At 44.5% G+C, this 24551-nt stretch overlaps 2 protein-coding genes across 7 annotated transcripts in view; one reads left to right on the top strand and one right to left on the bottom strand.

Annotated features, from left to right (window-relative positions):
• Positions 1–99: 99 nt before the first annotated feature.
• LOC143841144 (uncharacterized) lies at positions 100–23075 on the bottom strand. Of its 3 annotated transcripts, none has more exons than XM_077344971.1 (8): positions 22547–23075; positions 16984–17058; positions 16793–16892; positions 14297–14375; positions 12395–12430; positions 5807–5895; positions 4405–4449; positions 100–2661 (listed from the first exon to the last, which is right to left on the bottom strand). In XM_077344971.1, exons 3-8 carry the CDS (start codon positions 16847–16849, stop codon positions 2500–2502), a joined length of 468 nt encoding a protein of 155 aa, XP_077201086.1. In that variant the 5' UTR covers positions 16850–16892; positions 16984–17058; positions 22547–23075; the 3' UTR covers positions 100–2499. The 3 variants fall into 3 exon arrangements, with proteins under 3 accessions (XP_077201086.1, XP_077201085.1, XP_077201083.1); XM_077344970.1 differs by having other exon boundaries at positions 100–2697; positions 22685–22970; XM_077344968.1 differs by having other exon boundaries at positions 100–2697; positions 22547–22968.
• Positions 23076–23105: 30 nt separating this feature from the next.
• BRD10 (bromodomain containing 10) overlaps positions 23106–24551 on the top strand; it is a 58093-nt gene continuing 56647 nt past the window's right edge. For 2 of the 4 annotated variants that reach the window (XM_077344944.1, XM_077344942.1), the window contains exon 1: positions 23108–24337. In XM_077344944.1, coding sequence (XP_077201059.1) covers positions 23745–24337 — 593 coding nt within the window. In that variant the 5' untranslated portion in view covers positions 23108–23744. Of the gene's footprint in view, positions 24338–24551 lie in introns of all 4 variants that reach the window. The other 2 variants (XM_077344943.1, XM_077344945.1) reach the window with 2 other exon arrangements.

The raw sequence follows: 24551 nt of genomic DNA, 5'->3' as shown, positions 1-24551 counted from the left end.
AATCCCAATAATAAATAATTAAATAAATTAAAACATGCTGGTCTCAAGTCATGAAGGGCTTCAAAGGATATGGATAAGTAGCAGCAGTTCATACTGTGACACAAGAATACAAGAAATTTTATTTTAGTAACTAAGTAAACATATAATATTCAGAGTTTTGAAATAAGTCAATGGAATTTACTTCCAAGTAACTGTAGTTAGAATTTTTTGTCATTTGCAAGGTACAAATATTGATACACAAAAGGTTGGTAATTTTTTACTAGAAAGTTGATATTTAGCATTCAAGACTAGTAATCATATAAATCATGACAAAGTTATGCCCAACTTATGTTTCCAATTTAACTCTGTTCTTTCACACTGTATGTGATATGTTATAATTCAGTATCTAATGGTATCCCTCTATAACATTGTGTTTCAATTTTTTGCAATTAAAAAAACAATCAGATCACTTGCTAATTGTCAGAAATAATCTGATGAAAATCTCAATAAAAGCTGCTGGTTTGCAGTGTAGCCAGTTCACCTTCAGGGGTGCACTAAGGGGGAGCGCACTGCAGCATGTATCTGTGTGCTTGAGTGTAAACAAAGAAGAGAAAAAGCTAAAGGGATCTTAAATGCAGTTAGCTAAGAACTGGGGTACAGATTCGTGAGAGCAGCAGAGAGCAAATGAAGTGTTCCTTATGTACAGGATTAGCAATTGTACTGCCTGGTATTAGGAATCTTTATTCCAATAGGCTCTTTCTTTACATTCATAAATATCACTATAAATATCATCTACTTTCTTGTCCAAAACCATTTGTAGCTCTAACCATAGCATTTTGCACTGTTCAGAGCAATTGGGGCCATGAAATAATGATAGTGATTTTGGTACTCAAATTTTGATTTCTTGATATTGTAATTATTGGCCACAGTCTTGTACCTGATGTACCTGACATAAAGAATATAGGACATAGTGGCTCCCCAAGGACCTCTGTTTTAATTCACTCATCTGTACATGCCACTTTTATACATTACTATGACCACTGCCCCTTAGGTATTAGTTATCTTGCAGCTGGATCCCATCAGTTTGTTTTAATGGCCAGTCCCCTGAAATGTGCTGTTTTTCTCTGACAGGGGGAAAAGTATAGGTGTTTGGATGGGTCACTTCAGTGGTGGTAAAGAAGTATACTTCTCCAAACCAATCAGTAGCCAAAACATGCACAGGGAAGAAAGTCTTCCAAAGAATAACACAGGTAGGGATCCAAGGCCCCATTTCCTTCATACCCTTGTACAGGCAGGCAGCAAACACGGTGCACCCACCTACGGAATTTAGTAGCCCTTGATATCTAAACATAAGTGAGCACAAGCAGAGAAATCATCCAGTTTCACAACCCAAGTAACACAGACAGGGTGGGGTTACACTGATTAATAATAGTACCTGAACTCTACCTTGTACTAAATGTTGCCAAAAATATTGCCACTTATTCTTGGCATGAGGCAAACAATTGATTTGACATCACTATGACCAGTTATGCATAGGGAGAAAAGGCTGAGCTGGTGCTTGCATGGCAGCAGGGCTAATCCCCACTTATGCATGATGTTGCTGCCACCCCCTCCCCAGCCCTGGCCCACCTTATTATTATTATTAGATTTATTTCCCGCCTCTCCTGACAGGCTCGAGGCAGGTCACAGCAACTAACCCCATTAAAATTCCCATTAAAACCTCAAACTACCAACATGACGACTACAAAATCCTGTCCCTCCCTAACTATCAAAAAAAGGTGAGGAGAGGATAGAGGGGAGTAGCGTACACTCCGACTCCTGGGGGGGGGGGAATGATGTCCCTGATTCGCTGACCCCAGCCTCAACCATAGACCTAGTGGAAGAGCTCCATTTTACAGGTGCTGCGGAAAGCTGACAAATCCCGCAGGGCCCGCAGTTCACCCGGGAGCTCATTCCACCACGTAGGGGCCAGGACCTGGTCGAGGCTAGGCACACTTCCCTCGTGGCTCTGATGGTGCGTGGCAAGGGAACACTGGGTTTTTTGCATTCCCTTTTTTTGTTGCAGCCACCATCAGCGGCCCATGCACACGAGGAAGAGTCTTATGCTTATGGTGTCCCAGCAGGGACAGAAAACGCCCTGTTCAGCTTCGCGGCACCATGGAGCCAAATGGGGTGGTTTTGTTTACCTTCTATGAAAGTAACCTCTTGAAGTAACCTCCCGTCCCCTTGCCACTGCAGCAAAGCACAGCATAACCTCTCCACCCAGGAGTTGTGAATGCGCACGCACAACTCCAGGGCAGACGTGTGCGCTGGGGAAAATCTTCCCCCATCAGCTGGGCCACCATCATGCATAAAAGGTCCATATGAAGAAGTTTTTGTAGAGCCTACTGAGAAGGAAGAAGGAACTAAATGTGTGATTAATGTGATGTATCATCTTGGCTAGACGGTAAGATCATGATGCCAATTTACTACCTGTCATTTACATGCTTTTGTGCTGTATCAAACAGTATTCTTGTGAGACTAGTTACTTATATTCTCCAGTTGAAAGAAGTAATGTTGTCCATTAGGAGGGTCATCTTCTCTCCTGTGCTGTACGCTGAGCTTCTCCTTCGCATATAGATAATGTTTCCTATTTGCCGCACCGTGGCATTCAAATAATAAAGATCGTTTTCCACATCCATGCTTGATAAAAAAACATTGCTTGAGTTCATTTGGTAACTAAGAAAAACACATAACAGTCTATTGTTCAGGTTGCCTATTTTTTATTACATTTTATAATATATTATATTGAAAAGTAAAGAATTATATGTCCTAAAAGTGTATCTACAAGTGTAATTAAAATGAGCACTGGCATCATACTCAGTTTTGAAAACACCATGTTTCTCAGAATCCTTAAGGATACTGTATTTTGCAAAGGTAGTTTCAGAGTTAAATACCCCAAAATTTTTACTCTCCTTTTGGATTCTAGATATGCAGTTTATTTCACATGGCAGGTCTCAATATAAAGACATAATAACTGTAATTTCAAAATTTCACATCCTTGTGGGACTTCATCAAAATTTGAAACCTTATCTGAACTCAGACTTATTCCATGCAGCAGTTCTCAAGTGGTGTGAGTACACTTGGGTTTTTCTAAGTGAGCAAGTACTTCATAATTTTGGAATACAGAATACATTGATATTGAACTGAGCTCTGACACTATTATTTTTACTTCAGACCTATAGTGTATGATCACAAGACTGGTCTCTGAGATCTGGTCTATGGGTTGTGGACTGAAACACAACAAGGACAATGTGTTGCTCTGCTGACTCGATAAAGAAAGAAGGCAGACCTGGCCAGTCAACAAGCTTTATACTGCCTGCCAGTCATGGAGCTAACTATTCCATGCCAGAATACTTCTCGATACTAAAATAGTTTTGGAGCTAGTCTAACTTATAAGCTTCCTATTTCTGGTTAGGGTTGCCAACCTTCAGGTGATAGCTGGATTCCTCCTAGAATAACAACTGATTGCCAAGTGACAGATTAGTTCACCTAGAGAAAATGGCTGCTTTGGAGGGTAAAATCTGATATTATACCCCAATGAAGCTCCTCTTCTTCCCACACTGCATGCTCTTCAGGCTCTAACTCAGAGTTGGCAACCCTACAGATATTATATATCTGACGTTTTATGTGAGGAAGCAGGAATTATCCCCACACGCGAACAGGCTGTGATCACAGCCAAACCTCATGCAGAAGAGGTCCCTGTGAGGTAGGTAAGCATGAGAGAGCTCTGACAGAACTGTTCTGTGAGAATGGCTCTAACAGGACTGTGACTGGCCCAAGGTCACCCAGCTGGCTGCATGTGGAGCAGTGGGGAATCAAACCCAGCTCTTCCAGTCAGAGGCCACCACTCTTAACTACCACACCAAACAGGCTATTTAAAAAACCTGTTAGAGCAGTGGTCCCCAACCTCTGGTCCGGGGACCGGTACCGGTCTGTCAATCAGTTGGTACCGGTCCGCAGCTCCTCCTCCACAGCTGCTGCCTCGGGGGCTGCCCTTCCACTCTGCCGCTGGCTCACCTTTGGTGCTCTCCAGTGGCCGCCATGGCTGGGGCTCCCCCTCGGTGTGGCACTGTGCAGCGCCCCCCCAGCGGGTGGTGGGAACTCAGTGGCGTCGGCGGGAAAGCAAGTGGAGCAGGGGCTCAGGCGGTGGCATCCCTCGGCAAAAGACTACCCCCCCCGGGCCTCAGTAAAATAGTCAAGCATTGACCAGTCCCCAGTGATAAAAAGGTTGGGGACCACTGTGTTAGAGGCTGTTAAGCCACTCATTCACTGAAACATGGGCTTATTTGGCTTGGTAGTTCACAATGTGTGTAGGTCTGATAAGTAGCAGTTCTGTATCTTCATAACATGATTTTCAGAAATTGATATTCGTTGATTGCTCACCTTGTTGAAATTAGGTTCTTCATCATTCTGACCAAATGGAATTAGCTGGGGAAAAACAGACACCCAAAATGTTAAGACTGATATCCTATTTAGGTTTACTCTAACTGCTTCTTTAAGCTTTGATTCTGAAAATCATCGTGCAAATTAACTGGATATGAAAGACAAAAATTACCAGTTTACATTGTTCAGTATTCTCAGTGCACGTAGGTCCTAATCCCATTATGTTATCATTTGATCATGGAGCTTCAGGATGAAACAAGCCATAATGATATCCTTGTGGCTGTCATGCTGTCACCATTTTTAATTCATTTAAAGATGCTCCTGATTGGCCCTGCTTCTCAGTGTTCTCTTCTACCCCCCCCCCCCATGCCTTTTCATGTGCTGAAACAGCTGCAGAGATTGTAGCTGTTCTGGTAGCAAGTACCAAAGCAAGGCATGGGGGAGGGAACAAGAGCTCCCAGCACTGTGAGCCTATTGGACCATGCAAAACATTTTTCAATGATTTTTTAAATGGTGGCAGTGGAATGATGGCAGCCATGAGGACACAGTCATGTCTAGTTTGGCCTTTTCTTCTCCCACAGAGTGCCAAGTACTTCTGCTAAGGGTTTGGACTCTGGAAATAAACCATTAGTGTTGGGAAATATCATAGTTCTTATTACAGCTCTTTCATAATTAGGAACCCTTTAAATTATGTTGGGTCAAGATCGTATCACGAGGGCTGATTATCCCAAGGAAGCCTTAGGATACAGTCTACTTCGAGGAGGCAGTGGGCGTGCTCCACGGGGCCAGGAAACCGCGCAGCTTCTGTGGGGTGGGAGGGAAGGGGCTGGGGAATGGTTCCCTGCGGAGCACATGGCTTCGCCGGGGGGGGGGGGCGGGGAAGTCTTCCCCAAGTCCCCAGAATACACCCATGGTTTCCCTGGGCCGCTGGCTGTGCTTGGCAGAGGGGGGGGGCTTCAAATCCCGTTCTTAAAATATATAGTAATTATTTAATTCCTTTATATAGTTAGGGTTGCCAAATCCAGGTTTAGGGATTTGAGGGTGGAGCTTGAGAGAGTGGGGTTTAGGGAGCAGAAGAATGTTGATTGTGTATAATGCCATGCAATCCACCTTCCAAAGTAGCTATTTTTTTCCAGAACTGGAAATGTCATGCATACATACAAACATACATACATAGGAATTTATGTTGTTTGGAGATGAGTTGTAATTGCAGGTTTTTAAGTTTTGCAGCCCCAACCTGGTGGTTGGCAACCCTATTTATAGTCTGCTTGTCTCACTGCATTTGGCCTAAATTGGAAGTGTGTTATTGATAACGAAATAGCTACAACTATTTACATTCCTCTACTTACATTTCTGCAGTGCTCAATTTCCACCATTATCCCAGATATAAAGAAAAAATTACCTCCAACTTGTCCCTGACTTTTTTCATTACTTTAAATTCATTTCCTGATTTTTGGGTGAAAGTAACCAAATATTTCGTATTATTTCCATCTAAAAAACATAACAAGGTTTGTTTTGTAGTTTAAAACTTAAATTCTAGGAAAGAGCAGTTAACAACATACAATGGAAGACAAAATTTATTAATCTTCCCAAGATAATTTAAGGTCAAACTGAAGTGCATTACCCACAAATTCAACAGGAACAAGGGACAGAAATTTTCTTTTGAAAGGTAACACAGAATACTGGTAATTATAGAAGAAATGGCTGAAATGTCAGTTGCAGCAATTGAGAAGATAATTATTGCCATTCAGTCTTGAAGCTTTACTAATAGATGGGCAATGATATATTATGAATTATGGAGTTCTTCTGGTTCAACAAAGTGGGTTTAGGATACTTTGGAAGACTACATAATATGGCATTAGATACTAAGAGGCTTTATGCATTACTGAAAATATATATAGGTTTGTCGTGCCCCCTTGGTGCTTTCTGGGGAACACAGCCTTCTGCCATTTTGCTGCTCAGAGGGGAAGGGGAAGGGATTTGGTTTGCCCAGGTCTTCTTCCTCCTCCTGGCTGATTGATTCTCATTCTGTATCTTGGGTCGCCAAGCCCTAGTCCTGTTGCTTAAAGCTTCCTTTTATGCAAACCCTTTTCCTGCCAGGCCCTTCCCCTTGCCCTTCATTGACTCCTATTCTCACTATTCTCGTTGAGACCCTGCTCATTGGTCTAGTCCGAGGCTCCTACTACTTAATTCTCCTTGACGTTGGATTCACCCCCCCCCTGCACTCAGGCTTTCAAAGGATAGAGCCAGAAGGCCCAGGCATATGCCTGTCTTAGCTTCTCCCTCCCAGGAAGGCATCCCTACCCCCTGCACTGCTGTGACCAGAGCTTTTCTCAATCCTGCTAGCATGCTGGCTTCCATCATCCCTGGTCATGCTTCTGTGCCTGCAACTGTTGGAGCCATCCTGACTCAATGTTTCATCCCCGTTTCAATTTCGTGGCCAGAGAAAGAATAGGATTTTCTTATGAGGACAAGTTTTGAAAATTCATAAAACATACACATTAGAAAATATTATTTCCATATTCTATATTGTATATAAATACTTATGAATATCTTCATTTTCCTGTTATCAATCATACCACTGAAGAAAAATTTATTTGAGAACATGATTAAAACCAGTTCGCATTTTGGCATTGTGACAACCACTCAACATATGTAATTACTACTAGTGAACATGATTAAAGGACATTTCATTTTTTAGACCTCCACATAACCTTTCTGCCAATTGCTTCTGCTTTGGCTTCTCAGCTTTCCTGACAGGTTGTTCCTGTTTGCTGTTTCCCTCTGGTAGCTGACTCACCTGGGTGCTTGCTTGGTAAGTTGTTTGTCACCATGAAAGGGGGTGGAAGCAGTTGCACATATAGCCAGGGGAGGATGCCATCAATTTCCCTTGTGTGAAGTGATTGTGGGCAATAAGCATAGCCTCCCCCAGTTGAGGATGCCCCAAGCACATCATCGGAGGTCTCGGTGCCCACTTTCCCTGCTCTCAACTGTATTGCCACCTAAGCTGCAGCATGAAAATCTGGAAGGGAGGATAGTGACTTGGAGAGTGTTGTTGGTGGCAATGCATCCTCCCCTTCTATATCCCAAGATTCCCAATTCAATGTTGCTTCTGTTTCCATCAATATGCAAGGCAGAGGCAAGGGCCTTGTTTTGGAGAAGTCTGGAAGATGTTGTTTTGTTGGTGTTGTGGTAGCAGTGCTCCACAGTCATCAGCATTCATTTGTGATGCTGTCAAGGTGATTGCTTGCTGGTTGGCCAACTTTTGTCCCTGGGATTCAGGTTAGTTGAAAGGTCTTCCTCAGCATCCTCACTATCATCATCTCAGGGTCAAGCCATCCCTTTTTGCTTGCTCTCCATAGTTAAGGTGACATTGATTGCCTCTGTGGGCACTTGGAGCATGTCCAGGGGTTGTGTTTGGATGGATCCTCCTTTTTTGCCCTAGTTCCTGGGCTCCAAGTGTCTGGGGTCCTTCAACTTGTTAGATGGCTCCCTATGAATCAGCTTGCTGGTAAGGAAACATCAAGGGCCAAGTGTTCCTGGGTGCTGGCTTACCAAGGAAAATATCCTGTGATTCAGACTGGTCATTAGCTTCAATGCAGACACTCAGTCACCTGCTGTTTGCTGGCAAGCTGGCTGCTGGCACAGGGTGATCCTTCCAGAATGTCACGGGGGAGGGGGTCACCACTAAAGATCATTTCTCTTGTTCCAACCAGAAACTGGAGCCTGGGAGAGGGCATAGGATATACATGATGCACACAGGGGATTAAGTTGGGAGCCCTTCCATTAGTTCTGCTGAATTGAGTCCCAAACGAGCACCTTCCATTCACACTACGGGTGAGGGCATGGGCTCCCCAATCAAAGATGATTGTAGGATCGTATAGCACCCATGGCCAGACCAGCCCTTCCTGGAAATCTGAAGTTGTTCATTCCATGCTGAGTCACACTTTCCAGTTGCAATCTGTTTTCTTGAAGGTGGTCATGGAATGGGTTGGGTTTGGTTGTTTTATTGGGTGGGTACTAGGCCTCGAGCCATCCCCTGACTCCCCTGTTGCTCACATCAGCTTATGATGGCTCTTCTTCTCCAGAAGGGTCTTCCCTCTATTCAGTGCACATTGGCCAAACCCTCCCTCCCATACATATTACTGCTCCTGGATGCAGCCTTCACCTGTCTCAGCTGAGAAGATGTTGCTTACCAGGGCATAGGGCCTTTTGTATTTAGAGTCGTCATGTGGCAATCCTTGATGTTGTGGGTGGTCTCCATCACCAAACACACTAGGTACATTCCACTGTCAAGGTGATAGCTGGATAATATTTTATTCTTGGGACTTAGTTACATTTAGGATTTGGCAGGTCTTTCTCCTCATCCTTACTGCCATCATCCCCTGGCTCCAGCCATTCCTTTTCAATCAACTCTCCACTGTCAAGGCTACACCGACGGTCTGTCTCCGTGGACATGGGGGTGTGGTCTAAGAGGGTCTTCCTTCTTTCCCTCTCCTTGTTCTATGCTCTTCCCTTCATTTGATGGTTCAGTCCACAGTCCTATTTCACTCCCTTTACTGGCAAGGTAACATCACTTCAAGGCCAATCCAAGTCCAAGGAGTTTGCTCTTCAGCTGCAGTTACACATCTGATGGGCTGTGTCCCTCCTCTCAGTGGCAGTTCCATGTGTGAGGGTTGAGTTGAATCCACAAACTCATCTCTCATTCATCCCATTGTCAAGTGATTGGTGGCTGATTTGGAACCTTTTCCTCTGGGTCTTGCTCTGATGTGGCCACAGGTGAGATCTTCTCCCTGTGACATCCTGGAAAGATCACTCTTGCCAGCAGCAAGCTGTCTACTTGCCAGCAAAGAGGGGATGGCTGGGTGTATGCACTGAAGCTTACAACCAGTCTGAATAACAGGACATTTTCCTTGACAAGCTAGGACCTAGGAACACTTGGCCCTTGTCAGGTGTTTCCTTACAGGGCTCAAAAGCCAATACATTTTGCTAGCTCTCTGCTGTTGAATTTGGGCATGGCCAGGGACCTTATTTGAGAGATTCTTCCATCTTATCCTCCTGTTCTGAGGTTCCATGTGTCCTGGGATCCTTCCCTTTTTTACAGTTCCCCTCACTTGCACTGTTGGTGACTGTGAAGAATGATAATGATAAGTGCTAATTCTGTCACTGTGTGGGCTATCTGGGGCTGGCCAAATAACACTTCCTGTGTTCATGCTGGTTATGGGATACACCACATACTCAGCTACCCCCTCTCACTCTCTCCATTGGCAAGGTGACCACTGTCCACTTGCACAGGGTCATCCTTCTGTTTTGAAAATGGAGCCCACTTAAGTCCAGGTCCATGATTTTGATGAATCCATGCTATTGGACAGTCCAGTCATATGCTCCAGTGTGGTTTTCTGTATGCAGCAACCATTCATTCTAACCACTGATAAAGTGAACACAGAGCATGGTCAAAGCTTTCAGAGTTTTTGAGAATGATCATGGCCCACCAGAGTTCAGTTAACAAACTGTGGATCTAGGCTGTTGAACCAGGTAGTCATTATGCTGAAGATCCATTGGACCCTCTGTCCAGGGCCGGCATGGCCTTTTTGTCTACCTGTGGGCAACATGATTACAGGGCCTGGCTAATTTCCTGAGAGCTCACCCAAGGCTGGGTACAATACTGTGCATTCATGCTGTTGTACAGGGTTGCAAAGAAATTGGTGGTATAGAAATCTAAATAAATAAATAAATAAATACATGTTCCTGACCTGGGCCTTCTGTCTGTAGGAATGGCCTTTCAGTCTGTCTGCTGGCAACATAATCACTGATCATGGCCAAATCCTCCTAGGGTGTGTGAGCTGTATTGCTGTCTGTGTATCACTGTATCTCGATGTGGGTGTTTGTGGTGTGACAGCACGCTAGGGCACAGTCTGACTGCTACCCCCATCAAGGTGACTGCTTTGCAAGGATTTTAGCCAGGGACACATCCTGAAGTTTGGATCTTTCTGTTTCCTTTTCTTTCTCTCTTGCCTCTGTTTGGCCCCTGACTCTCAGTAACCTCCTTTCGTGTAGAGGTGTGGGGTGCTATGGTGTCCTAGTCTGCAATGGCCTAAGATCTTCATGGCAGCACATCATCAATGCATGTTGCTGGCCACCGGTCATTGTCATAGTGCAGAGGAGGGGGGGCATCCAAAGCCCTCATCGCCTTTCAGTTTGCCTGCTGGCAAAGTGCTTATGGGGCATGGCCAAATCCTTCTGGGGTGTTGAGGGGGTTGGCCTGCATTCCAGAACTATCTCTGGCTTCATGTTGCTTGGGCAGGGTTGGAATCAACAAAGGTCATCCCGGTGGCAGGATGTCTGTGGGGCGTGGGCTCGTCTGTGAGAGGATAGCAAAGCGTGCATGGCCTACCCTTCCCAAGAACAGGATGTGGTAAGCAGCAGGTTTGAGCTGGAATCCCCTCTTTAAATTGTGATTTATTCTCTTAAAAATGGCCGGCTATAAGGCAGTAACTGGGAACTAAATATCTATGCAGACCTTGTCCACAGAGGGAGAATGGGCCCTGGGAGAAGCAGCCATATGCAATTGTGCAAGTCTCCCAGGCCCTAGGGCAGGTGGGAGGGTTGGCCCTGCCCTACAGTCACCTTCACCATGGTGGGAGGGTAGTCCCAAGGAGACACAGCCACCTCCAACCATACTGGTGGCTCCAGGGCAGGGCAGGAGGGTTGGGCTGCCCTACAGTCACAGCACTGGGAGGGAAGGAGGGCCTGGGGAGATGCAGCTACTTGCATCAAACAAGTGGCTCCCAGTCCCTGAGCAGGATGGGAGAGTTGTCCCCGTCCAATAATCACCTTGACCATGGTAGGAGAGTGGGCCCAGGGGACACAGTCAAGCCACTGTGCAGGTGGTTCCCAGGTCTAGGCAGGGCAGAAGGGTTGGCCCTGTCCTGTAATCACATTGTACATCTGCAGAGGGAGGATGAGCCAGGGGGGACGGAGCCTCCCATAGCCATGCAGGAGGCTCTGAGGCCCAGACTGTATGAGAGGGTTGACCCTGCTTGATCATGGTGGGAGGGTGGGCCTGGGGAGTCACAGCCACCCACTTTGTGGGTAATTCCTGGGCAGGGTGGGAGGGTTGGCCCTGCCCTGCAATGCACTACAGCCACTACTATGTGGTGGCTCCCAAGCCAGTTGTGAAGGAGGTTGGCCCTTTGTATTTCTGGTTGTTGGAGAGAGAATACGACCACCAAGGACAGTTTTGGCAACAGTTGTCTCTGGTTGAGGAGGTATCCATCCCAGCAATGTGCACTGCAAGTTTGATTCCTCCACCTTTACTACGTTAGATAGGGTCCATCCTGTCTATTCTATCACCCAGAACCCACAATTGACAGTATTCTCCCAGATAAAATTGTAACTCAACCAAACTGCAACTGATTGATTCATAGTTCTGCCACAAAACCTTTTTATTATTATTTTTAGCAAAAATGTGATCTATAAAACTGCATCCAACAGTTCTTGGTTTTGTACTGCTTTCTTCCCAGCACAGATTATTTTTATGTTCTTATAAAAATATAAATAATTTTTTTTTTTATTTTTAACCTGCCCTTTCAGTGAGTGCTGTTCAGGGCAACATTTCATAAAACTATATATACAAAGCTAAAGCAGTATTAATTCATGCAACCCCAATTAATATTCCAGATGGGGTTTTGTTATCAGGAGCTTATCTTCCATTTCTCCCAGTGGTGGTAAGGCCAGCATTTACTGGTGGATATTATTTTGAGCCCTACCCAAAATAAGCTTTTAAAAGGATAAGATCACTTCAATTTAGGGAGTAGCAACGTTGTTGAAGATCCATTTAGGAATTGTCATTTGGGATTCATTTGGGAACTAATTTTATGAAAGGCCTAGAAAAAAAATCAACCTAGTAAATATTTTTAAAAGCTGAACCACTAACTCTTCAAAAAAAAATTTTTTTTAACTGTATGTATCATTGTCGTCAAATTCTTACCTCTGAAGTGGTGTATCCAAGTAATTGGTGGACTTCCTAAATATAATAGAAAATAAAACATTTTATCTCACTTTCTATTCCACTGCAAATTAGAAATGAGAATCTGTAAACCGCTCCGCGGGAGTGGTATAAATAAAGCCTTAAGGGCTAAGTGGGAGGAGAAAGGGGTGGGGCCTGTCCGTGATAAAAACTTGGAGGGGCCAATCAGGATTGGCCCCTCCAAGTGCCACTCGGGGGCCAAGTGGCCAATTGGCCACTTGGCCCGCCCTGGACTGGCCTTGCAGATGATTCGCCGCCGGGATGCGACGGGCCTGCTCCTTTCTCGGCAGCAAACCAGGGACCTTGGCCAGGGACAGGAGGGGCCAGCTTCCCCAACCGCCTTCCCCCCAACCCACCGTTGGGCCCTTGCCCGCCGCTACCCCCCCAAGCCGCCTGCCATCGCTGGCGGCGCCCACCTTCTGCTCCTGCTGACTGCTACGACATAGCTAAGCGCCCCCTAACCGGCCACCCCCCCACATTCACCTGCCCTCTGCGCTCTTACTTCCTCTATCCCGTCAACCCCCCCGCCACTGTCGCTGCGCCGCTACCTCACCACCCCCTACACCCCCACCCAGTGACCCAGCCTAACACCGAACGTGACACCCCCCCCCCCAACCTATCCGACACGGCGCCGCCACCCTCCCCCCTCTGCTGCGGTTCCCACGAACCACCCGCCCGTCGTGATATTCCACCCCCCAACCCCCCCAAAACTCGCCCCCACCCTCCATGCACTTAAACTGTAAGTGAACTGGAAAGAAGGAAGATCAAGGCAAGAAAGAAGATGGGATGGGTAGAAGCAAAGAAAAAATGGAGCAAAGAAGGGAATGAAAACAGGAGGAGAGAAGAAAACAGGAAGAACTGAAAAGCTAGAAGGAGGAAGGACAATTTAGAACATGGCAGGTACAGGTTGTAAGGAGGGAAGGAATGAATCAGGAAAAGAAGCAAAGCTGTAAGGGCTCTGATAATGGAGCAAAATGGAGCTACGTTGGGGAAGATGATCAGGTTTGAGGTCAAGTTCTCCCCTACAGGTCCTAGTGATTTCCCTGCTTGTAAACTCATAGACTTAGCTAGCCATTCATCTATATAATATTCCATATGTGTACTGAACACGTTAGTATAGCTTTTAACACAATATTAATAAGCAAATTTGCCATTTTAGAATATATATACTTGACAGACCAGGGAACAACATTTTTGGCACATTTGTTTGCTATACTGATCTAAATCTTCTCTAAATGTTTTTGGAAAACTTATTTTACAGTCAGGTTAGCAAAACTTAACAAGGAATTTATTCATCCTCAAAATGGATGTCACATTATGGTGTATTGGGGATTTTAACTTTCAATTACAGTAGTAGGAATGAGAGTTTGCTATTAGGTTTTTGTGTAAATCTGCAAACATGCATTTTCTCACTGTTTCAGCAAGTGTACAGTATTGTCCTGGAGAAGAATAACACATGAATCAATGGTTTCACAGGACTGCCCCTGCTAATGGGAAAATCCCCACATCTCTCCCAGAGCAAAAAGACTCACCTGACCTTGTTAGAGATGATCATTCCTCGTTTTCCCTTCCCTCACCACCTAAGGAGCAACCTCTTGGAGACACAAGCAGGGGTAGACACCTCTGTCAACTCCATGCTAGTTCTATAAGCCCACACTCCCTTGAGGAGCCCCTAATATGGAATTGATCCTTGTCACCCCAGCACCCAAAATGAGGCGCACCCCAGCTAGTCTTAGGTAAGGCCAGGAGAGGAGAAATAGACTCTGGAGAACAGGAAGGTTTAACTAAGTCTTTAGCAAAAGATGGACAAGAGAAATATAAACACTAACTTGTCATCTTCACCTGTGCAAAGATACGACATACCTTGTGAATCCTGAAGAGAGATTCCTGTTGGATCAAAGTGCACTACTTTGGAGTTTGCCTTCAATATACATTTAATAACCTATTTGTAGAAATAAGATTTCACTGATTTCTGCAAAAATGGACAAATCAGAGATAAGATTTCCGTTGGGGATAGCCATCTCTTCAACTAGCAATGTAATCTTAAAAGATAGTTTATATTAGTCTTTCTCAACCAGAGTTTCGTGAAACCCTGGAGTTTCTTGATGGACCTGGAAGGGTTTCCTGAATGGGTGGGAATTAATTAATAGTTTATATATTTTTCAAATTTGTTAAACATTTATCAGGTGATATGTCTATATATGGTCATATGACCCGCCTGCCCCTCTCAAAATGGCCAATGGTGGGTCTGGAAGGAGTGGGAAGATGAGGGGCCCTAGGTGGGCATGTGCACAGCTTTGCTTCCCAACCATATTATGCATAATTGCACCACTTTGGGGGTTTCTCAAAGCCTGAGGACTCTTGCAGAGTTTCTCAGTGGTAAAAAAGTTGAGGAACACTGGTCTATATATTAACAGCAAAGTCAGCCAAATCTGAGGGCACTTAAATCTGGTGATTAGAACTGTGCATGGGCAAGGCAGATCTTTCTACAACCTGTAAATGGCCCCAGGTTTGCAGAAAAAGCTGAAATCTAAAACAAGCACATGTTGGGGTTAAAATACCATTAAACGCTAAAAGAAGCAACTGTAGCTCTAAGAAATGGATTCCACCACTATCTGTTGCTAGTTTATCACAGGGCATTTCTGCACATCAGAAAAAGTGGTGATAAGGGAAGTGGAATTCTGACAGAGACCTGTATTGAGAGAAGACCATTCTGTATCTTAGCTGTTGAATATCTGAGAAGATTTTAGTCATAAAACACTTTTGACAAAAGTCTGGGTTCAGCCTAAAAGTGATAGATAGGCAAGAGAACTGGGAATAATATTTGCCAGGGTGATTTGGGTGGTAGACTGAGACTCCCAGTCAGGTCAGAGGAAAGGTGATATATCTTTTCTAGGGAGAGAGAAAAAAATCCCTGCCCAATTAAACATGGAAATTATTTCTGAAGATTTCCCTGGTCTGGTGTGAAAGGATACTGCTTTAGACAACTGAGGAGTTAGTGGGAAACGGGCGTTTCAGAGAAGGGGAAATTGAATACTAACAGTACTAGCCTTCAGAAAAGGAAACTCAAAGAAGAATATTGTAGTGTCTGGAAAGACACAGATAGAACAGCCTCTCATTATTAAGAACTAAGAAACTAAGACTCGTGATTCCATAAGGGGTGGTGTTCAAAAAGCACTATGCATCTAGAACACCACCCCTTATGGAATCACGAGTCTTAGTTTCTTAGTTCTTAATAATGAGAGGCTGTTCTATCTGTGTCTTTCCAGGCACTACAATATTCTTCTTTGAGTTTCCTTTTGCATCTATGATTAGATGCATAGGCATTTAAACGGGGAACTATTAATTTTAAAAAATTGGTGGGCATCGTGGGACCCTTAAAAAAGGAGAAAGGGTGCCTGGCTTGATTTACAGGCGGAAGAGTGTCATGTATAAACCACACTGCTCTTTTGCCGTATCCAGCAGCGCTTGTGGAGGATGAGAAGCACGAAAAGGCAGCAGACTACAGCGAGACAGCAAGAAGGTAAGGAATGGCTGGGTGGCACGTTAATATTTAGTGCTACACCATTCAGCTGGCGTGACGCTATTTTTAGCGATGTACGGAAACGCCCTATGTAAATCATGCTGACGGGGCTATAGATCCCTTCATCCCCAAATTGTGCAAGTGATCAGGCTAGTCCCTGTAGCTGGTAAGTGCAAAGCAGGAAGGAACAGAACCTTTAAACAGTAGTAAGGGTGCTGAAATGCTAGCCCTTCAGCAAGTGATAGTTTTTGATACTAGAAAGGTGGCAATGGAAATAGCCATGGAAAAGTGACCCGGGGGTTAGAGAAACCAGATCTTTCCAAACTCCCATGTAGACGGAAATGTGGCTGGCAAGAGCAGTGTTTCCTCAAAACCACTATTTTCTGGTCAGAACCCGGGGAATTATATATACTTCCACACAAATCAGGGTCTTTTGTTGCATTATTTCACTGTTTTAAATTCAATACTGTTTATGGTCATTTTATGAACTCTAGTACATTTCAACAAACTATTTCAACAAACCAAACTATTTCACAACAGATATATTCATCTTGCCTGAACAGAAAGTTTCTCGTTAGGGCACAAAGTCCCAAAAACATGCATAAATATTTAGATCTTTTTAAAAAATGCTTTAAGAATCTTATATGCTATATATAGTTGATTCATTCTTATAATAGATTGCATTCCTTGTTTTTTAGCTTTCTCTGATTGAGATGCTTTGGGAGGCTAAAGGAAAGTCAAATATTTATTTAGCCCGAATACATATTTCTTTTTTTTAAATTTAAAAGCTTTGAAGAATCTCATACTATATATAGACAGTTTATCCTTTCACTTACAGCTTTTGGTTGGGGATTTGTCATTTTGGGATTTTTCCTCGTTTTTCCAGTTTTCATCGTTGTGCCCAGCTATCCAAATTTTCTAGCTCACTTTGAGATGCTAAACAGAAATCAAACATTTAGCAAAACACATGCTTTCAATAGAAAAGCTTTAAGAATCTGTGGAACATGAGACCCATTCTCATACTTACATTACTGGTCAGTCTTTGGGATTGTTTGTCACCTGCTCTTTTGCTGGCTGCATACTCCAGCCTGATAGCTGACTTCTGTAGAGGAGGAGAACAATGCCTTGTGACAAATATATGTGAGATGGAAGCAGAACAGGATGAATGAATCAGGATATCCTGGGAAGGAGTCTCCAAACTATACCAAGTTTTGTTAATTCTCCGAATCAAGGACAAACAATGTACCAGTCAGTGATTATTTCAAGAAGCTGTTTTCTAGAGAATGCAGTCTGGGTGATGCAATTTAACCAACTTCCTTTCCTTTTTCCTTGGGACTTCGTATACTGAAGATCACCCCCCTCAGCTGTTTTTGTTCCATCAGGTTTTCCCAGTGGGAGCAGAAGAATCTTTGAGTTATTTTCCATGGGGGGGGGAATGGAATAAGGGGAAAAGGGGTAAGAAGTCACTCTTAAATAGCACACCCAGAGACTTCACCATGTATTTTTTACAGTTGCTCAGAAGATTCAGGGAACTGAATGCAATGAGCAGTACTGCCATTACCTCCTCCTCCATTCCTGCATATGCTTATCAGCAGCAACCACAAGCAGGACAACAACAGAGTCCACAGACATCAAAGAGTACAGTTTGAACAAACCCAGTTGGAAAATCCTGCAAAGTGAATACTGAAAAAATGTCCCAAATTCTGGAAGCTGCCAAACGCTGAGCTTGTGATTCCAAAGAAATAGGGCCAAAATATGCCATACATTTGTTCACTAGATGATTCTAAGTTTGTAGCAATACATGTATTCCAAGCAAATGCTGCTTCAAAGTTATGTAATTAAATCCTGTGAGGGTGGTGGTTTTAAGAAAAAAATGATTTGCTCTTCCTCCCCACTCCCAGCAGTAGTTCAAACCAAAGCCCCTCCCTCTTAACTTTAAAATGACATTCCTACATTTTATGTATGACTATAGCGGGAGAGTAATGTTCAAGAAACAGAAAATCATCCTGGGAAACAGTATATCATGTATTTTAGCTGGTAGCTCCTGTCATCAGTACTACAACTGTCAGAAAGAAAGCACTTTGATCTAATTGATTTGTAGCCTATTGTAAAATGAGCAACAAATAAAAGCATAGCTGAAGCAACTAGAGGTATAGAGGACATCACCTTGGTTCTGTTTGTTTTCAGAGTATCAATAACTACACTGGCTCTCTGAACCGAAAACAAGGATGAAAATCATGTAATTCATTTTATTAGAACCAACAAAATTGACTCCAGACAAAGCCCCCCACACGCACACATCCACCAAGGGTTAAGAAGTTAATTAAATTGCATCACCTAAGCTGCACTAACTAGGAAATTATTTCCTGAGAGAATAATTGATGGACACACTGAACAGCCTAAATTCCAAGAATTAACAAAAGCCCATCTTGCATATTTTTTGGTCATGGGTCACTATTCTCTTCTTTAGAAGTTAGCTTAAGAGCTTGCAGGGTTTCCTTCTTGTTTTTGGATCTTGCATGGACCAATATGGCTGTACAGCTGTTTCTATGGACCCAACTAGATGTTGCAGAACATCTGGATGATGGGCATGGATCATGGCAATTTCCTCTAAAACTGTTGTCATACAGAGGACAGTATTAGCAGGTAGGTGGCCGAAGAATAACCTCCCCTTTGTCCACCTTTGATTTGCCCACAAACCGCTTCCCCCAGGCTGTTTTAATCCTTGCAGGAGTTATTTCTAATACAAACCCTACTGAGAGGGAGGAAATACTAGAGCAGTGGTTCTCAACCAGGGGGTTGGGACCCCTTTGGGGGTCAAATGACCCTTTCACAGGGATTGCGGCAGGGCAAGCATCTTGGTCAGGGGAGCTCCATCCACACAGCAGCCTTGTGGGGTAGATCGAGATAGAATGTTCGTCTGTCTGGAGCAGCGGAAAAGAGTGAGATCGGCATGGTGGGACAAGAGGCAGAACTGAACTGAGAAACTCTGGGGGGAAAACAATTTCTATACAATCATGAACAATGGATTTCACGCCATTTTGGTTTAATTTCTGTGAAATAACACTTGCATAATTTATTAAAGGGTCACAGCATTGGGAAGGTTGAGAACCACTGTGCTAGAGGCATGGCCGGAGGTGAGAAGTGTGTTAACCATACATTTACTGGGGCTTCCTGATCACACTGCAGTTTAAATAGTCTCATTCCTACCCCCTTTCTTCATAACTACAGTTGCTCAAACGGTCACATGTGGGAGGGAGGACAAATCCAAACTTCCTGTTTCCTGGTGGGAATGCCTTCCATCTTCAGTCTAGAAACTGAGAGCTATTTCTATCAAACTGAACTAATAAACTTGGTAACAGGTAAACAGTATAAGATTGTATAAGAGTCATAAGATAGTGAGACAAAAATGATCCAAGCAGTTGACTTGTGACTAGGCTAATGATGCTTCAGAAAAAGGAACACCTCCATCCTATCATGTACAATCTGTATTATTCTGCACCCACACATCGTAGGAAACTAATGTGCAGACCTAACCATCTAGGCCTAGAAAACAGAATTTAATGTGAAATGGACTCTGAACTTACTGGGTGGTGCAAGATGTCTTCCTGTCCTCAGAGGAGAAGAACCCTTTTTGTTGAGTAACCAATGGTCATTCTCCCTCTGAGGCCAGGAGCACTTCCACCAGGTCTATGGTTGAAGCTGGCATGCTAAGGGAGATCATTCTACTGGCGAATGGAGATCCTTCTCCCATGTCCACCCCCAGAAGTGTTATTTTAAGGGGGGGTCTGAGGCCAGGAGGGTCTTAGTTTTTACGCTGCCATATTACATATTATATATTATATATGATAGTATATCTTGGACTGGATAAGAGATTCTGGATTGTATACTTTTTAGGGGAATTTTATCTGGGGTTTTATCTATTGTAACCTGCCACGAGCCTTGTGGGAGTGGCGGGCTAAAAATCAAATAAACGAAACTAACAAATGAAGGGAAAAGGTGTTTGTAAAGCATTTTGAGACTCTTTTGGGTAGTAAACAGCAGGGTACAAAAATCCAGCTGTTCTTCTTCTAAGGAACAACCATTAAAAAGCTACAAGTCACATGTCTCCAGCAGCAGATTCAAATAGCAAAGCAAGGTAGTATCAGACCCTTGTTTGTATGTCCTCTGACCTTGCACAGATTCCAAAACAGAGCCAGCTTCTATGACTGGACAAACATTTACCAAATCATATCACCCCCACTCCTGTAACCTTGGCTGAAGCCTGAAAAAAGCTTTGCAGGTATCTAGACCTCACAGCAATGCAAAATGCATTGCCAGGATTGGCTGTAGCTTCCCCTAAGAGGCTTCAGTCATTGGTCTAAAAAGATGCTTCTTTCCCATCCCTCCTGGAAACCAGAGCAAAAGGCACAAGGAGTTCTTGGAGAGCAGGGGAGTACATTCTTTTTCCTGTTCAACAGCCCCAATCACCTGAAATGAAAATCACTTGGAATTTCAGTGATTTGGGTAGTGCATTCCTCCAAGTTGGATTAGATGAATCTGAAATAAAACCCAAATCAGCATGGATTCAGGGTGTTTTTGTTGTTGATAAATTGAATTTTGTGAACTACAGAGAAATTGAGGGGAGAGAGTTGACCTCTTTCATTTCAGCCTTGAAGAAAATAATGGCAGGAACCTTTCTTATTACTTACCCTTTCCTTACACCTCCACAGTACTAGGGAAGGCAGACATATAAAGAGTAACTACAAGACAAACAAGTTCATATGGAAGAAAACTACCTGTCCTGCACTTCTTCATGTATTAGGATTGAGGACAGGAAGATATTGTTCTGGCAGTTATTTTGTCCAAGTGCCCCTATTGTACTGCTTCTAGCTTCTGCCAAGCAAAGCATAGGTGACCCCGCTCTTCCCCCAAGCTCTCTGGCGTGTTTAAAGGACATGCAGCAGAACAGACTGATAAAGTGAAAGTGTGTATACATATACATACACACACACATAGATATAATGTCCATATACCAAATTTCTGCCAGAAGAGTTACTTAACACCATCGATCGACCAATACAGAAATAACAGGTTTCAGAATCTCTGTGCTGGACTGCATGTCATAGATTTTTATTTATTAATCCCCCCCTTCCCCCTTATTTCTTAAAGTGAGCCACACCGTATGTATGATAAGAGAAAGGCAAGTGAACAAATAACATATTCCCTGATGGTAGTACTAGTTTATCTCACCTGTTTAAGGGAGATGATCAAGTTTCTCCCCATTTCACATAAGTTCATATCTCTTGGAGATTTTTATACTGCCCTCCCTTGCAGCTCAAGGGAAAGGTTGGGAAAACAAAAAACTTCTGTGAAAAATTTTTTTTAGTCTGAAATGCCGATTAAATTAATTCTACTCACTCAAAGTTATATTATGCAGATTTTCATGTGAAAATTTGTAGCACTGGAGAATGCCAACTTGTGCACACTGTAGACATTTAAAGATTCGGTTTAAGTGTAAACAATTTGGTCATAATTACATTGCTGTAATGTACATGACAAAACACTCTGGAAGAGTTCATTATTCTAACTGCTATAAACCTTAATTGGTATCCATATATGCTGTTATGTCTATTGTGTCTATATGAAACTTTGTTGAAATAATCTGTTTGCTCAACTGTGATTGTTTCCTATCCCCAGATGATAAACACCATAATAAATGAATTAAGGAAACATATGGCTCCTCCCTCCCTTTCTGCTAATGGAAAACATTTGGTTTTATACTTACAAATTGTGTATTATGTTATTAAAGCAGCAAAATAAATCTGGGTTTTATAAGAAATCAAATAGAGGTTCGTTTCAGTATTTCCTCTCATTTTTCTTCTTCCTAATATACAATTCTCAACCCTATTTTTGGCCATGGCCCTTTCAGGAGAGCTTCTCGGGTTCCAGGGCCTCCTGGGGTAGGCTGGCTGCTTACCCAATGAGCTAAGCTAAAAAAAAAAAAAAGCCTAAACTAAGAATGCACTGTCCTCGAGAGTGTATATATACACAAAAGCATGTGCATTGTTTTTTTTCTTGAATGTATTACTTCAATCACACACAAATGAATGGGTTACATGATTTTTTTTTCTTGACAAAGGTAGAATTTTCTAGCCATATTTGACAAAAGGATATTTCATCAATTCAGTTACCAAGGCATCCCATAAACCTTCTAACATTTTTCCTTCTAACTCCCCTTCTAACATTTTTCAGTCTGTAGCCCCATTGAAATGTGCCACCAACACCCTGCCAATACGGTTCCCATTGAGAATGACTGGTTTAAACCTCCAATTAAAAAACATAAAATGATTATAGCTTCATCAGTAAAAGTGACACGAACATCTGTTTTAATTTAAGAGCTTGGCCTCTAACTAAATAGTCTGCTTTAACCTAGAATATATACGCTGCAGGAATAATTCTCTTTTATGTAATGTTCAGGATCTGGATCGGGAATATCAGTACCCATTCACAAGAAATATAAAGATCACACTATCAAAACACAGAGTTATATAAACACTACAGCAATACGGAGTACATCCCATCTTTCTCCCAATCGTTCGTAGAGATACCTCTGGAACGGTACTACAAGCTGTCTTCTGAAGTTGTTTAAAGAGAACGCTAGGCTTGATCACTGCCACCTGCTGCACAAACAATCGTATTTCCAAAAAAATATTTCCACGCAAGTTAATATTCTTCTAAAAGCTCACATCACGCAGTGTCGTTCCGTTTCCCTTCATTTCCCAGAAGAGTGATTTTCAGGAAAAAAAATCAAAAAAACGTAATTCACGGCTCCAAAATGGAAAACCGTGCGGTACCTTCTACTAAGACCAGCCAAACGGGCAAAAGCCTTCTTGAGTTCTCTACAACTCGCAGTGCTCGCACGCAAGCATATGCCCTTTTCATGTGGCCTAGATCCCTAGCGGCCGCTCTTTTAAAGCCTCGTTCACGCCCATGTGCGCTTCCGCGCCTTCCATTGGCCATAGAAAATTGTGTGCGTCTCTGCAGCTGTTTTCCCTCCTCCCCTCTTCACCGTCACTCCTTGATGATGAAGCCACCAGCTGGCGTCCAAAACAGAGTGCGCAGCTCAACACAACGGGCATAGGCTGCTTCTGACGCGCACGCGCGGTTGTCCGCGAAGGCTCCCTTGTCTTCCCCCACCCCTTCCCCCTGTCTCTTAGCTGGGGGGAGGGGACAGCGAAGGTCTATTAGCGAACCCCCCCCCCCCAACTGACAGCGTGACCGGCTTCGGCCGCGTCCCTCGACAAACCCAGGAGGATTCAGGACCTTCGCCGGGCCAGGCGCCGTGAGGCGGCGGGAAGGCAGAGCGAGGCCTGGTCGCCGGCGAGCGGGGAGGGACGGAATGACAGAGGGACCCGGGCGGCAGGTCCTGCACCGGCGGTCCTAAGGGGGCGGTGGCTTCGCACGCCTCCCTCACCCCTCAGGGCAGCTCCGAGAGACGCCGGTTGGCCGCACCTGAGGCGCCCTTTATTTCATGCCCCACCCGGCCCTGGTAACCGGCCGCGGGAGGCTGAGCGGCTTTCCTCACTCCTCGGGCGTACAGCGACTTTCCCCCGCCACAGGTCCCAGCGGCCGCATCCCGGGCGCGGAGTGGGGAAGGCGGCGGCTACCTGGACGACGGCCGGCCTAGCGAGCGAGCGAGCTGCAGGCAGGGCGGGCTGAGGGGAAGGTGGGTGCAAGTTGTTGGATGCCCAGGGTGCCTCTGGCGGGACCCGTCCCCTACAACCACCGCGCTAAAGACGGCGGGGCATGAACGTGGCGCAGCCCGAGGGCCAGGAGGAGGAGGAGGAGGACGGCGACGAAGGAGAAGACGACGACATGGAGCCGCCGCCGCCGCCGCCGCCGGACGAAGCCCTGGCCGCGGAGCGCCGAATGGAAGTTGCCTCGGCCCCCGCGCTAGTTGGGTGCCTGCTGGAAGGCACGGAGAAAGATGCCACAGGCAGCTGCGGCCACTGCGGCCGGGAGCAGAACCTGAGCCCCGAACTACAGCAGGCTTATCGGATCCTGAGCGAATTCCTGCTGGAGAAGCACCGGCCACTCACGACGCCTTTTCTGAGACCCGCAGAGGGCCAAAGAATTGAGGACGGACTCTGCGAAGGCGCCTCTTCCTCCTCCCAAAACAATACCGGGCAGCCGCCTACTGAAGAACCTCAACAGCTGACGTTGCTGAAGATGGAGGAGAAGTTTTCTGCCGGGCAATATTCAGGGATCGCGGATTTCGTGGCCGATTTTCGATTGATGCTGGAGACCTGCTATCGGTTGCATGGGGTGGATCATTGGCTCTCCAAGCAGGCCCAAAAACTGGAGATGATGTTGGAGCAAAAGCTGGCACTGCTCTCTCGGTAGGTGTATTGGGCTGTAAAGAAAAAGTTATTTTGAGTACGCAATACCTGTATTTCTGAGGGGCCTGTCCCTTTGAATTCAAGTACTTTGGTGATGAGGCAATTATTAAGCAAATTGTGGCTTATTTCTGGGTAAGCGTATTTGGGATTTTCCTGCTGCTCTCATTATTTAGTTCTGATTCGTTATAAAACTCATTTGAGATGCTTCTCCACT

The sequence above is a fragment of the Paroedura picta genome, chromosome 7 (genome assembly GCF_049243985.1).
Source record: "Paroedura picta isolate Pp20150507F chromosome 7, Ppicta_v3.0, whole genome shotgun sequence".
In the NCBI taxonomy this organism is placed as follows: Eukaryota; Metazoa; Chordata; class Lepidosauria; order Squamata; family Gekkonidae; genus Paroedura; species Paroedura picta.
The sequence above is the reverse complement of the archived record's forward strand: the minus strand, read 5'-3'. Positions and strand labels throughout refer to the sequence as shown.

Bases quoted from the DNA above. Each gene is read 5' to 3' on its own strand.
- LOC143841144 (XM_077344970.1), bottom strand. From the start codon at position 16,849: ATGAAAACTGGAAAAACGAGGAAAAATCCCAAAATGACAAATCCCCAA. The intron at 14,376-16,792 runs GTAAGTGAAAGG...TTCTACAAATAG, and splicing joins CAAATCCCCAACCAAAAGCT to GTTATTAAATGTATATTGAA. The intron at 5,896-12,394 runs GTAAGAATTTGA...TATGTTTTTTAG, and splicing joins TTGGATACACCACTTCAGAG to ATGGAAATAATACGAAATAT.